Raw genomic sequence first — 15,797 nt, forward strand, 5'->3', positions numbered from 1 at the left:
CAGTATTCCAAATGTGGCCGAACCAAAGTCCTATACAACTGTAACATGACCTGCCAACTCTTGTACTCAATGCCCCGTCCGATGAAGGAAAGCATGCCGTATGCCTTCTTGACCACTCTATTTACCTGCGTTGCCACCTTCAGGGAACAGTGGACCTGAACACCCAAATCTCTCTGGACATCAATTTTCCCCAGGACTTTTCCATTTACTGTATAGTTCACTCTTGAATTGGATCTTCCAAAATGCATCACCTCGCATTTGCCCTGATTGAACTCCATCTGCCATTTCTCTGCCCAACTCTCTAATCTATCTATATTCTGCTGTATTCTCTGACAGTCCCCTTCACTATCTGCTACTCCACCAATCTTAGTGTCGTCTGCAAACTTGCTAATCAGACCACCTATACTTTCCTCCAAATCATTTATGTATATCACAAACAACAGTGGTCCCAGCACGGATCCCTGTGGAACACCACTGGTCACACGTCTCCATTTTGAGAAACTCCCCTCCACTGCTACTCTCTGTCTCCTGTTGCCCAGCCAGTTCTTTATCCATCTAGCTAGTACACCTTGGACCCCAAGCGCCTTCACTTTCTCCATCAGCCTACCATGGGGAACCTTATCAAACGCCTTACTGAAGTCCATGTATATGACATCGACAGCCCTTCCCTCATCAATCAACTTTGTCACTTCCTCAAAGAATTCTATTAAGTTGGTAAGACATGACCTTCCCTGCACAAAACCATGTTGCCTATCACTGATGAGCCCATTTTCTTCCAAATGGGAATAGATCCTATCCCTCAGTATCTTCTCCAGCAGCTTCCCTACCACTGACGTCAGGCTCACCGGTCTATAATTACCTGGATTATCCCTGCTACCCTTCTTAAACAAGGGGACAACATTAGCAATTCTCCAGTCCTCCGGGACCTCACCCGTGTTTAAGGATGCTGCAAAGATATCTGTTAAGGCCCCAGCTATTTCCTCTCTCGCTTCCCTCAGTAACCTGGGATAGATCCCATCCGGACCTGGGGACTTGTCCACCTTAATGCCCTTTAGAATACCCAACACTTCCTCCCTCCTTATGCCGACTTGACCTAGAGTAATCAAACATCTGTTCCTAACCTCAATATGGGACTTTCTTTTATATAGGGAGGGGGCACTGTTATTCTCATTGTGAGTTATTTTTTGAACAGAATTATCTCTGGGCTTTCCCTCCACACCTGCACAAACAGCATTTCAGATATGAATCTGGACCCAGGACAATCAGTGAAACTTGCCTCCATACCTCCCTTTTTCTGGTACACACTGGTTATGAAGCTCACTACGCAAAATAAATTATACCGATCAGTTTTGTTTAAACTTTAAGATTCAATACATGTTTCAGTGAAGTCCTTGCATCTTTTTGTCCGTCACTTATCTCCACAAAGCTGTGAGTCATAGTCACTCCCATTGGGATTCTGCAGCACTGAACAACAACAACTTATACAGTGCCTATAACGTAATGTAACATCACAAGGTACTTCACAGGTGCATCATAAAACAAGATATGACACTGAGCCACATAAGGGAATATTAGGTTAGATGACCAAAAGCTTGGCCAAAGAAGTAAGTTTTAAGGAGTGTCTTAAAGGAGAAAAGTGAGGTAGAGAGGCGGAGAGGTTTGGGGAGGGTATTCCAGGCAACTGAAGGCATGGCCACCAGTGGTGGAGGGATTAAAATCGGTGATGCTCACGAGGCCAAAATTAGAGGAGCCCAGATATCTTGGAAGTTGTGGGGCTGGAGGAGGTTACAGAGATAGGGAGGGGTGAGGCCATGGAGGGATTTGAACACAGGACTGAGAATTTTATACTCAAAGCATTGCTTGACCAGGAGCATTGTAAGTCAGCAAGCAAGGGGCTGATGGGTGAACTGGACTTGGTGCGAGTTAAGACACAGTCTGCAGAGTTTTGGATGACCTTAAATTTACGGAGGGTAGAATATGGGAGACCAGCCAGTTGGAATATTCGTCTGGAGGTAATGAAGGCATAAATGAGAGTTTCAGAACCAGATGACCTGAGACAGGGAAAAGTCAGGAAATGTTATGGAGGTGGAAATAGGTGGTCTTAGGGATGGCGCAAATATGAGGTCAGAAGCTCACCTTGGGGTCAAATGTGACACCAAGGTTGAAACAGACTGGCTTAATCTCAGACTGTTGCCAAGGAGAGGGATCTAGTTAGTAGCTAGGGAACAGAGTTTGGAGCAAGGACTGAAAACAATGGGCGGTATTTAATGGAGGTGAGTAAGTCAGAGGGAGTACAAAGGAAGTAAGTTTTAAGGGAGTAATACCAGGATGGATGGCCTCTACTTTAATGCCAGGAGTATTACAGGTAAAATGGATGAGTTAAGGGCAAGGATTGACACGTGGAATTGTGATATAGTAGCCATCACGGAGACATGGTTGAGGGAGGGGCAGGATTGGCAGCTCAATATCCCGGGATATAGAATCTTCAGGCGGGACAGAAGAGGGGGTAAAAGAGGAAGGGGCATTGCAATATTAGTTAAGGAGTCAGTTACTGCAGTAAGGAGAGATGATATCTTGGAGGGGGCATCAAATGAAGCTTTATGGGTAGAGTTTAGGAATAAAAAAGGGAGAGCGACATTGCTAGGTGTTTATTATAGACCCCCAGATAGTCAGTGGGAGATTGAGGAGCAAATATGTGTGCAATTCGCAGAGGTGTGTAAAAATAATAATAGGGCAATTATATTAGGTGATTTCAACTTTCCCAACATTAATTGGGATAGTCATCGTGTTAAGGGCTTAGATGGAGTGGAGTTCTTAAAATGTATACAGGAGAACTTTTTAGCTCAATATGTAGAGGATCCAACAAGGGAGGGTGCAGTGCTGGACCTAATTCTGGGGAATGAAGCTGGACAGGTGGTTGATGTGTTGGTGGGGGAGCATTTTGGTGATAGCGACCACAACATGGTACAATTTAAGCATGTTATGGAGAAAGAAATGGACAAGTTGCAAAAAAGGGTTTTGGATTGGGGGAGAGTGAATTTTAGTAAAATAAGGCAGGATCTGGCCAAGGTAGACTGGAAAGAGTTACTTGTCGGGAAATCTACAGAAGAGCAGTGGGGGGCATTCAAAAAGGAAATGGGGAGGGTACAGGCCCAACATGTTCCCTCTAGGGTAATAGGTAGGAGCAACAAGCCCAGAGAACCATGGATGACCAGAAACATTCAGGGTATGATGAGAAGGAAAAGAGAGGCTTTTAGCAAATACAAGGAGAGCAAATCAACGGAAGTATTAGTGGAGTACAGAAAGTGTAGGATGCAGCTTAAGAAAGCAATTAGGAGAGCAAAGAGGGGATATGAGAAAGCTCTGGCTGGTAAAAGTAGGGAAAATCCCAAGATATTCTGTAAGTATATCAATGGGAAGAGGATAACCAGGGAAAGAGTAGGACCCATTGGGGACCAAGGAGGAAATCTGTGGGTGGAGCCAGAGGACATTGGTAGGGTGTTGATTGAATACTTCACATCTGTCTTCACCCAAGAGAATGAGGATGTAGATATGGAACTGAGAGAGAGAGACTGTGAGGTTCTTGAGCAAATTGTCATAGGGAGTGACAAGGTATTGGAGGTTTTGGCAGGCTTAAAAGTGGACAAATCTCCAGCTCCGGACGATTTGTGTCCCAGGATGCTGTGGGAGGCGAGGGTGGAGATTGCAGGGGCTCTGACCCTAATTTTTAATTTCTCTCTAGCCATGGGGGAGGTGCCAGAGGACTGGAGAACAGCTAATGTGGTCCCACTATTTAAGAAGGGTTGTAGAAATAAGCCAGGAAACTATAGACCAGTGAGTCTCAGGTCAGTGGTAGGGAAACTATTGGAGAAAATTCTGAAGGAGAGAATCTATCTCCACTTGGAGAGGCAAAATTTGATTAGGAATAGTCAGCATGGCTTTGTCAGAGGGAGGTCATGCCTAACAAATTTGATTGACTTTTTTCAGCATGTGACCAGGTGTGCAGATGAGGGTAGTGCAGTTAATGTAGCTTACATGGATTTCAGCAAAGCCTTTGACAAGGTCTCACATGGGAGACTTATTAAGAAAGCAAATGCACATGGGATACAGGGTAACTTGATAAGATGGATTCAAAATTGGCTTAGCTGTAGGAGACAGAGAGTGATGACAGATGGTTGTTTTAGTGACTGGAAGCCAGTGTCCAGTGGCGTACCAGAGGGATCTGTGCTGGGTCCCCTATTGTTTGTTATTTTTATAAACGACATAGATGACTATGTGGGGGGTAGGATCAGTAAGTTCGCGGATGACACAAAGATTGGCCGAGTGGTTAACAGTGAGGTTGAGTGTCCTGGGTTACAGGAAGATATAGACGGGATGGTCAAATGGGCAGAAAAATGGCACATGGAATTTAACCCCGAAATATGTGAGGTGATACACTTCGGAAGGAGTAATGTGACACGAAAGTATTCAATGAATGGCCTGACACTGGAAAGTTCCGAGGAACAAAGGGACCTTGGTGTGTTTGTCCATAGATCTCTGAAGGCAGAAGGGCCGGTTAATAGGGTGGTGAAAAAGGCATATGGGACACTTGCCTTTATCAGTCGAGGCATAGATTACAAAAGCAGGGAGGTCATGTTGGAGTTGTATAGAACTTTGGTAAGGCCACATCTGGAGTACTGTGTGCAATTCTGGTTGCCACGTTATAGGAAGGATGTGATTGCATGTGGTGCAGAGGCGATTCACCAGGATGATGCCTGGGATGGAACATTTAAGCTATGAAGAGAGGTTGGATAGGCTTGGGTTATTTTCGCTGCAGCAGAGAAGACTGAGGGGTGACCTGATCGAGGTGTACAAGATTATGAGGGGCATGGAGAGGGTGGATAGGGAGCAGCTGTTCCCTTTAGTTGAAGGGTCAGTTACGAGGGGGCACAAGTTTAAGGTGAGGGGCAGGAGGTTTAAGGGGGATTTGAGGAAGAACTTTTTTACCCAGAAGGTGGTGATGGTCTGGAATGCCCTGCCTGGGAGGGTGGTAGAGGCGGGGTTGCCTCACATCCTTTAAAAAGTACCTGGATGAGCACTTGGCACGTCATAACAGTCAAGGCTATGGGCCAACTGCTGGCAAATGGGATTAGGTAGACAGGTCAGGTGTCTTTAATGCATTGGTGCAGACTTGATGGGCCGAAGGGCCTCTTCGGCACTGTATTATTCTGTGATTCTGTGATGGGGGTCTCGCCCACTGGCGAGAACACCGAGTTGCCTCTTTTTGGGAAGGCCGACTGCATCATGTGCTAATTAGGCACTTAACTGGGCAGCTGCAGGCCTTCCCTGGGATTAAGGACCCTGGGGACGGAAGTCCCGTCTGCTGAGAGCTGCCAGCCAATCAGAGGACGACAGCTCTTTAACTGTGTAGCACCACCGTCAAGGCAGTGGCTGCTGCTGGTAAAGCACCCACCCAAGGCCCAGGATCGTCGATGAACCCAGGCCATAGGTGAGTGAAGACGGGAGGGGTTTCACTAGGTAGGAGTCGCGGGGGGTGGAGTATGGGGTGGGGTATGGGGGAGGGTGGGGGGGTCAGCAGCAAGAACAGGGGTATGACTCTCAGCGGCCCCCCCCTCCCTTCCCGATGCTGGTCCCTCAACCAGGCACTAGGCACTAAGTAAATAAAAGCCAAATACTGTAGATGCTGGAAATCTGAAATAAAAACAGAAAGTGCAGGAAATGCTCACCATGTGGTCGTCTCTACACTGGGGAGACCAAACACAGATTGGGTGACTGCTTTGCGGAACACCTCTGCTCAGTCCGAAAGCATGACCCCGAGCTTCCGGTTGCTTGCCATTTCAACACTTCCCCCTGCTCTCATGCCCACATTTCTGTCCTTGGCCTGCTGCAGTGTTTCAGTGAACATCAATGCAAGCTTGAGGAACAGCACCTGATCTTTTGATTTGTCACTCTACAGCTTTTGGGACTCAACATTGAGTTCAACAATTTCAGAGCACGGCTGACTTTTATTAAATTATTTTTTTCATTATTTTACTTTATTTTATTTTTTAACCAGGTGCCTGCCTTAAACTTGTTTTTTAATGTTTGTGCTTCTGGACAGAGCTGTTCATTATTCTGTCATTAACACTCTCTCTGGACCATTGCTTTGTCTTTCACCACAACCATTACACTCCCTTTGCCTTTGTCCCATGACATATTTGTTATTTAATCTCCCCTGCGCTCTGCCCTATCACACACCTTCCCTTTGGTTCTCTTCCACGCCACCACCCCTACCCACCCTCCCCCAAACCCATCACTTGCTTTAAAACTTTGCCAGTTCTGATGATAGGTCACAGAACTGATAACGTTAACTCTGCTTCCCTCTCCAATAGGCACTAAGTGCCTTTGAACGACAGAACCAACGCCCCCCCACCCCCACCCCCTCCGCAGGGGGCTTGTTGTGCTCCATGTGTGGCTACAAGCCACTGGGTAAAACTGGCGGTGGCAGTATGAGGCCCTTAATTGGGCATAAATTGTAGTAAATTATTTTTCTATTCGTTTGTGGGATGTGGGTGTTGCTGGCTAGGCCAGCATTTATTGCCTATCCCTAATTTCCCATGAGAAGGTGGTGATGAGCTGCCTTCTTGAACTGCTGCAGTCCTTCAAACTCATCACGAGGGAGAGCATAAAATCCAGCCCAATGGCTTCAGTTTTCCCAATATTTAACCGGAGGAAATTTCCACTCATCTGGTACTGGATGTCAGACAAGTAGTCTGATAATTTAGGAACAGTGGAGGAGTCAGGAGAGGTGGTGGTGAGGTAGAGTTGGGTGCCGTCAGCGTACATGTGAAAATTAACTTTTGCAGTTGGATGATGTCACTGAGGTACAGCATGTAGATGAGAAATATGAGGGGGCCAAGGATATATCCTTGGGGGACACCAGAGATAACGGTGCGGGAGCATAAAGAGAAGCCATTGCAAGTGATCCTCTGGATACGATTAGATAGATCAGACCGGAATCAGGTGAAAGCAGTCCCACCCAGCTGGACAACAGTGTAGAGGCATAGGTGAAGGATGGTGTAGTCAACCACGTCAAAGGCTGCAGACAGGTCGTGAAGGACGAGGAGGGAAAGTTTACCTTTGTCATAGCCACATAGAATATCATTTGTGACTTTGATAAGAGCAGTTTCAGCACTGTGGCAGGGGCAGAAATCTGATTGGAGGGATTCAAAGAATGGAGTGCCAGGAAAGATGGGAACAGAGTTGGGAGGCAACAACACATTCAAATAGAATACAAATATGCTTCAGGGAATCCATTCAATACACATGATACAATAAGAGCAATGGAAACCAAATGTAGAGGTTTGTTCCATAGGAGCCAGAGGCATTGTACAATCACTTTGTTTCACTACTGATTTATTCTCCCCGTCTATCCTTTGTAAGTTAGCCACTGTTCGCTGGTAGCACTCTTGCTTCTGAGTTAGAAGTTGTGGATTCAAGCCCCACTCCACAGATTTAAGCTCATAATCTAGGCTGACACTCCAGTACAGTACTGAGGGAGTGCCGTACTGTTGGAGGTGCTATCTTTCAGATGGGTGTTAAACTGAGGCCCTGTCACCTGTTTTTAATGAGTTGTAGAATAGAGACTGACATGACTGGCCTGGTGCACCATAGCTCTACAGGGTACACTGCAGGTCATGGTGGGTATACAGGTAACAATGTATACAGCTCATACACTGAAGGTATACTAGGTACACTGAGAATAAATCTGCAAAGGAACATGCACAGCACAGAGAGGGTTTAACAGAGAGATAAGATAGAGGGGAGAAGGAGCTTAGAGACACAGGGAGAAAAATAATCAGTGATAGAGGCAGAGAGAAAGTGGGTGATCAGCGACAGATACAATGACAATAATGAGAGAAAGTGGGTGGAAGCCTTGAAGAGGGAAAGAGCAGAAGATGAACAGAACGGTGGAGAATAGTAGATGGCAAGTATTAGAGAGTGGGAAACAGGAAGAAGGACAAATACTGCAAAAGAGACACATTTTTATTTTTGCTTGCAAGTGGCATTGCTGAGATCAGTCAGTGTTCATCAACTTTCTTTTCCCACTGAAGGTGTTCCCAGGTAAGCTGGTGGTTTTGCATCCATTATCCTGAGGCACAAATGAATTGTTCCTATTACCAATAAGGACGTTGTAGCTCTCTTTTCTGGGCATGTCAGTAATTCAGTGGCGATGGACAGACCTACAAATTTCAGCAGTAGGCAGGCATCCTGAACAAGGAAAAGTGCTTGTGGGTGGTTGGATTGGATGTTAGATCCTTCCTGAATCCTGCCCTTATTCCTTTAACTTTAATTTTTACCAAAACACTATAGCAGTGCTGGGATACATTAAAATTGTAGAATTTTCCAGCATTAGGCCCATCACACCTGTGCTAGCTGTCTGAATGAACTATCCACTTTGTCCCATTCTTCTTCCCGTTACTCATACCCGCCTACACTTTTCTTTTATGAACATTTATCCCCCACTTCCCTTTTAAAGAGCTATGATGAATTCTGCTTCCACCACCATTTCATGTCCTAACAACCTCCGTGTATAGAAAAAGGTCTCCTAATCGTTCCCTTTGTTCTCTTAATGACAATCTTAAATTTACGTTCTATAGTTACTGACTCACCAACCAGATGTCCAGTTGTGTCTGATAGCATTCCTATGAAGCACCATGGAATGTTTTTCTATGTTAAAGACACCATGTAAACACAAACTGTTGTGGAAATAGCTTTTCCTGATTTAATTTATCAAAAACCTCTTACAAATTTGAACAGCTTTATCATATCTATTTTTTAAAGTTTATTGTATTGAAGATTCAATTTCTCTAATCTCTCCACACAACTGAGCCTCTCATCCCTGGTATCATCTTGGTATTACATACCATTTTCAACACAGACACAGATCATTTGGCCCGATACGTCTACGCAATTATTTATGCTGCACTCAAGCCTGCCCCCACCATACTTCATCCCACCCTATTAACATATCCTTCTATTCCTTTCTCCTTCATGAATTTATCTAGCGTCTCCTTAATGCATCTATGCTATTCACCTCAACCACTCCATATGGCAGCAAGTTCCACAGTATATCCTGAGTTTCTTATTGGATTTATTAGTGACTATCATATATTTATAGCCCCTAGTTTTGGACTCCTTCACAAGTGCAAACATATGTTCAAAGTTTACCCTATTGAACCCCTTTATAATTTTAAAGACCCCTATCTGGCCACCTTTTCTGGCCTTCTCTTTTCTAAAGAAAAGATCCCCAGCTTGTTCAGTTTTTCTTGATGGTTATAACTTCTCAGTTCTGGCGTTTCATTTCACCTTGGCCAGTGTTTTCCTTTCCTTTTGTAATATGGAGACCCATAAGGCAGCATTATACTCTTAGTGTGGTCCAACCAAGGTTCAATATCTGTTTAACATCACTTCTCTGCTGTAGTCATCCTCTTTTGTACTCTCTCCATGGCTTTGAGATCTTGCCTCCCAAAGGAAAGTGCCCACATCTGGACACAACATTCGAACTGACTCTTGTAGGCTTAGTATTACTTTGTTTTATTTGTATGCTACAATCCTATTTATGAAACCCAGGATCACATATGCTTTTTTAATTCCAACAGCCTTTTGGTTCTTATGCCACTGCATGGATTCAACTTTTAAAGATTTGAATATCTAAGTCTGTCTGCTCCTCCTCTCCATTTAGTGTATATTTCGTCTCCTTATTCTTCATCACAAAATTTAATATCCCACATTTTTCTTGATTCGACATAACATCAATGACTACACTTCATACAATTATATGGAAACAACGAACAGGAAAAGACCCACTAGTCTAGCCAGCCTGTCCCATACAACTGTGATGTCTTGTGCATCATGATACAGACACTCCCCACCCACCCAGAGCCATGTAATCTCCAGGGAGAGGTGAAAAACAAGATAAATATTCAGGCCAATATGGGGGAAATAGCACTTCATTGGCTTTAAAGATTGTGAAAGGCACTAAATAAATGCAAGCACTTTCTTTAAATTTCATCCAATATTTATCTGTCCATTCTGCAACCCATCTACAAAAGGAAAATACTGCAGTTGCTGGAAATCTGAAATAAGAACAGAAAATGCTGGAAATACTAGGCGGGTCAGGCAGCATTTGCGGACAGAGAAGCAGAGTTAACGCTTCAGTTCTGGTGAGAAGTCATCAACCTGAAATGTTAACTCTGTTTCTCTCTCCACAGATTCTGCCTGACCTGCTGAGTATTTCGGGCAACCCATTACATCCTCCTTAAGTCACTGAGAATCCTTTCAATGTCAACCACTCCATCTAGTTTTGTGGTGCTTGCAAATTTGTGCCTGCTATTCCCAAGTTGAGATACCTTATATATGTTGAAAATGATCACAACATGACAGGAGAAAAGGTGGAGAATGGGAAGGAGAAGAGCAAAGTGCCATACCTTCTTGTAGAGGCTCCTCAGATCTCGATATTGCCACATACTGTTCAGGACTTGAGACGCTGCCTTCACTACTTTCGGTGAATGTCTGTGTGCAAAACACCATAGCGCAAGTTAGAAACCATGTGACCCTTTGGCTGGCAGGACTGCCATGACTGAAAAAGTTGAGAAAAAAATACTGTGAATGGTTTTCTTTAGAGAGTAAAAAGGATGAAGCTGACAAATCAAGTTGGTATGGATCTGTCATCTTCACATTTGTTATCTAGCAAGCTTTTTGCTTCAAATTAAGGCTGAAATAAATAAGTCTGAACAAATGGTTTTTAAAGGTTAATGTAGTGTATGATTGATTTTACTCAGCAGTTGGATATTAAAGATCTACATATTTACTCTTTGTGACAAGAAGCAAAATGTTGAACTGCTACATTCTTTTCATGCATCAGATTGATCAGGATAAATCTGCATTTGATCGGTAAGAGTACCAGTGTAGAAATGACTGATCTGTTGTGAGAATTTTAGATATTCACAGTCATTGGGTACAATGGCCAAAGGGAGGGAGCAGCACTCCTCCATTTTGGACCACCGTGGGTTGTACATTTCTCATCATAAACCTGATACTAAATGTTTGGTTGTTTTTAACACAATACAAGTCAATTGGCTCCCAGGTGTCACCTGTGGGTCAGTGGTAGCACTATAACCTGAGTCAGGAGGTCATGGCTTCAAGTTCCACTCCAGAGACTTGAACACATAATCCAGGTGGCCACCAAAGTGCAGGACTTGAAGGAGTGCTGCACTGTCGAAAATGCTGTTCTTCAGACAAAACATTAAACCAAGGTTCTGTCTGTCCTGTCAGGTTGATGTAAAAGATCCAATGGCACTATTTCAAAGAAAAGCAGGGAAATCTTCATTGAGTCCTGGCCAATATCTATCTCTCAAACATTCCTAAAACAGAGTTTCCAGTCATTATCTCCTTGCTGTGCACAGATAGACTGTCACATTTCCCACATTACAGCAGTGACAACACTTCAATAGCATCTCATTGGCTGAGGTCATGAAAGGTGCTATCTAAATACAAGTCTTGCTTTCTTTCCATTTCCTTCTGTGGCTTACACCATTAAGGTATTGTTGTAAACATCAGAGTTCCAGGCAGGGTCCTATCCCTTGCCCTGGCTCTAACTGTCCAAAAGTAGCAGCAGCTCCCATCCCAGCACGTGCAATGATAGAACAGGTCAATTTGTCACATAATTCTGAAATGGAGACTCTTGCTACAATGACAGGGAAGCCGAGCTGGGGCACTCTTGATTTGAATTCATTAAAAAGAAACTTGTCTCTCAGATGAAATGTGAGTCATACAGAGACATTTACTCAATCAAATCAAAGATTGTCTGGCAGGTTTTCTGTGTATTTTATGCTTTTGAAATGAGGGTGCAATTTATAGAAGTACAGAACAGCTCATAGCCAAACAAATCCTTCTGGCACTGCTGAGGTTTTCAGGTGAGAAGTTGGTTGGCTCCTTTATTGTGGCAAAATAGTTGCCCCCCACCAACGCACCCTCCCCCCCCCCCCCCCGCAAGGCACCCTATTGTTACCTCCTTATATCAGCTTACCGTTGGTGTAGATACTGGCGAGACACTCTGTAAACTGTTACTGCTGAACACCAAACCTAACTGCATTACAAATGAAATTATCAGCGGTGGTTCCATTGCTGTTAAGTTTTGCATTTTTATTTAAATGCCTTGAGAGGCATAAAATTTTGCTTACATCCTCTAGCAGATGCAATGTCTGGCCCTTATGACATTTCAGTTTGGGTTTTACAACATGGAAATAAACGGTGCCCTAAAAGGAGTCATCGATGGTGGGTGGAATTCCTGGTTCAGGAGCTCAAAGGGGACCCTTCTATGCTGAGGAGCTAATTTTCTGAGTAGGCACTGATGGCATGGATGGTGGTGGTTGTGGGGGGGGGGGGGGGGGGTGGTGGGTGCAGGGGAGCCTCGCGTGCTGCCAGGATATATTGTACAGAGGGAACTGATGTGGGGTGACACCGTGTCAGCATCTTCTGCAATGTGAACTTGGAAAATTGCCTCTAAAATGTCTGCTTCCAATCAGCAGGGTTCAAAGCATAAAAAGAGACAAGGGGAAAATTTTGACTTTGGGCGAATGTGTGGAATGGGCAGTAACGATTCGGCAGCCCATTTCACATCTCCCGATTTTTATTTCCATTGACTTCAATGAGGAGAGATGTAAAATGGTCAGCTGACTCACTATCATCTGCTTTACATCATCACACAAGGTCAGAAGAGGGACTGGAGACACATTAATAAGAGGCATGTAAATCTCCCTGATTTCAGACTTTAGATCGTGAGGCAATTCAGCAGATTGACACCTTCCCCTTCAATCAAGTTGCTAGGAGGAATTTAAAATGTTAATAACAATTACCCAACTGATTTGCAGTTAAAATCTGAGCGTTGGATGTGGATGATTTGGTGCCAAACAGAGAGAGACCTTGCAGAACAAGCAAGAGATGAAAATGGCGAATGAAGCGTTTGCTGTCAATCTGTGATTTAAAATAGAACCCAGGTACTGGACTGTCCCAGAACAGAAGCTTTGGGCCCAATGCACTGCAGCTTTTAACAATTATTCACAGCTGGGAAGGGCAGGTTGAATTTTTCTTCTGTTTTAATGTGCATCAATTACTCTAAAGCCAAATTGTTACCTTCTGTTCTGAAATAAAGATGGCATCAAAATAAAAGCTTTGGACTGGAAAGGATCCGATTAGATGTGCACATTACGGTGTTAGAGGTGGGCTTGTGTCAACCTGATGGATGTGCCCACTGCCATGTGTTGTAAATTTGAAGTAATTTAAGATGATTAAAGGGTTTGAAAGTGTAGAGAGAAATTATTTCTTCTAGTTGGGGAGTTCAGAACAACCAGGCATAACCTTAAAATTAGAGCTAGGCTGTTCAGGGGTGATGTCAGGAAGCACTTCTTCATACAAAGGGTAGTGGAAATCTGGAACACTCTCCCTCAAAAAAGCCGTCAATTGAAAATTGCAAAACGCAGATAGATTTTTGTTCGGCAAGGGTATCAAGGGTTATGGAGCATAGGTGGATGAATGGAGTTAAGGTACAGATCAGTCATGATCTAACTGACTGATGGAACAAGCCTGAGGGGCTGGATGGCCTACTTCTGTTCTTATGTTCAAGAATTTCTTCCACCCCCACAGCTCGGCTGCAAGCTGTGCAGAATGCCAAGACAAGTAGCCACTGGCAATCAGCAAAAACTCATGGGGAGGGCACAGTACTCTCTTGGAAAAGTCATCCATCAGAGGAGGAGGTAAATTAATTTGGGTAGGATAAATGTTCTCTGTACCCTGCACCTGTCTTGGGAGTAAAGTGCTGTATTAGGCACAGCAGTCAGGGAACATGGGAAAGATGAACCTCCTAAACACATCAAAAGAGATTTACATAGTATTTACAGCCCAGAAAAACCTGTCCATGCTGGGGATTTGTTGCTGACCTCATACTAATGTGGCTAATTGTGTAAATTAAATATGTATCTATCAGCAGAGATTATTGACCTAGAGTTATGCAGGGCGTATAAATACATCTTGGGCAATAGCGTCAAATGGATGATAGCGAATTGGCAGCCTGCTTCACACCCCGGCCTATTGAAGTCAACAGAAGCGAAAATTGGATGGAGTTGTAAAAACTGACTGCTGAGCCACCAATACACACTTAACACTCCCGTCCGACCAAAACATAGCCCCCATTATACCTTCAATGAAGTCTGCCACACAAGTCAGAATTTTCACACCTCAAACGCTTTTAACTAAAAGGGTTTAACTGACAACAAGGGCAAACAATACTTGGCTGTGTGTGGCAGGTGGTGTCCCACGTTCACAATCGGTCACCTAATGTATGTTCAAATGGCACCACTGTGCATTCCTACTGGATAGGAGAGATTGGCTATGTTGCACCTAATCTGAGGGAGAGATATTTGTACAGTTGAAGGAAAGTCAGCCCTTCAGTGGTTCTTCAACTTTTTAAATTAATCTAAAAAAAAATCTAACCACAATGGTTCAAAAATATATGCTCCTGATTTTCAGGTCTGCCAGCCAAAGGTTTTTGTATTATCATAGAAACACAGAATAGTACAGCACAGAAGGAGGCCATTTGGCCCATCAAGTCTGCATCAGCTCTTTCAAAGAGCAATCCAGATAGTCCAACTCCCCCACTCTTTACCCATATCTCTGCAATGTTTTTCTTCTTAAAATATTTATCCAATTCTTTTTTGAAAGCTACTACTGAATCTGTATCCTCTACCCTATCAGGCAGCCCATTCAAACCCTAACCACTCATTGTGTAAAAAACGTTTTCCTCACGTTATGTCTGGTTCTCTTGCCAGTCATCTTAATTCTGCACCCTCTGGCTAGAGACCCTTCAGCTGTTGGAAACAGTTTCTCTTTATTTACTCTATATAAACTTTTCATGATTTTAAACACCTTTATCAAATCTTCTCTTAAGAGAATAACCCCAGCTTCTCCAGTCTATCCATGTAACTGAAATCCCTCACCCCTGGAACCACTCTCATAAATCTCTTCTGTATCCTCTCCAAAACCTTCACATCCTTCCTAAAGTGGGGTGCTCAGAATTGGACACAGTACTCCAGCTGGGGCCAAAGTAGTGTTTCATATAGATTTAGCATAACTTCCTGGCCTTTGTACTCTATGGGCAGAATGTTAATTGCCAAGGGGGCATGGATTTGGGTGAGGGCGGAGTGGGGGAAGGGGAATGTGGTCCAGTGATCCTTGTGCCTCCAGTGGGGAGGGAGCTAAAAGAGTCCTCCCGGGTTCCCCGGCCTGCCACCTTCCGGGCACCTGTCAAGTTTTGGCCTCAGTGGGGGTTGGGGGAGGGGGGCCTGTCTGCCACTGGGAAGATCCTGGCAGCGTTCCCAATCCGCCCACAACTGGACATTTAATTATGTAGATTGGCTACCCGCCGCTGCCGGACAAGTAGCCCTTGCCACTTCCACCGGTCCACTGACCAGACGCTCTCCTATTCCACCTTCCTCTGGTCCCGCCTTCAAGCCAGCCTCTGCGGGACCGGGAATATCCCACCTGGCTGGGGTCCTTCTAACTAGAAATCCTTCCTTTGACAGATGTGGTGCATCAACCCACCTGCCCTCTCTGATTAGTTGGGAAACCCAGAATGGGATGCTAATGCCATGGCTGAATTAAAGAACCTCAGAATACCCACTTCAGTTACAATCAGGTTCCTGACCCGTTACTAGCCCCCACGCTTCGTGCAGATCTGTTATGTTAAGATTCTGCCCGAT

The 15,797-nt window shown here is 44.3% G+C and overlaps 1 protein-coding gene across 3 annotated transcripts in view; it reads right to left on the reverse strand.

Moving 5' to 3' along the window:
* The window catches only part of LOC137383425 (catenin delta-2-like), a 552,588-nt gene that overhangs the window by 36,472 nt on the left and 500,319 nt on the right, over positions 1-15,797 (reverse strand). For all 3 annotated transcript variants that reach the window (XM_068056267.1, XM_068056277.1, XM_068056257.1), the window contains one exon: positions 10,470-10,554. In XM_068056267.1, coding sequence (XP_067912368.1) covers positions 10,470-10,554 — 85 coding nt within the window. The remainder of the gene's footprint in view (positions 1-10,469; positions 10,555-15,797) is intronic.

Source organism: Heterodontus francisci, chromosome 2 (assembly GCF_036365525.1).
Source record: "Heterodontus francisci isolate sHetFra1 chromosome 2, sHetFra1.hap1, whole genome shotgun sequence".
In the NCBI taxonomy this organism is placed as follows: Eukaryota; Metazoa; Chordata; class Chondrichthyes; order Heterodontiformes; family Heterodontidae; genus Heterodontus; species Heterodontus francisci.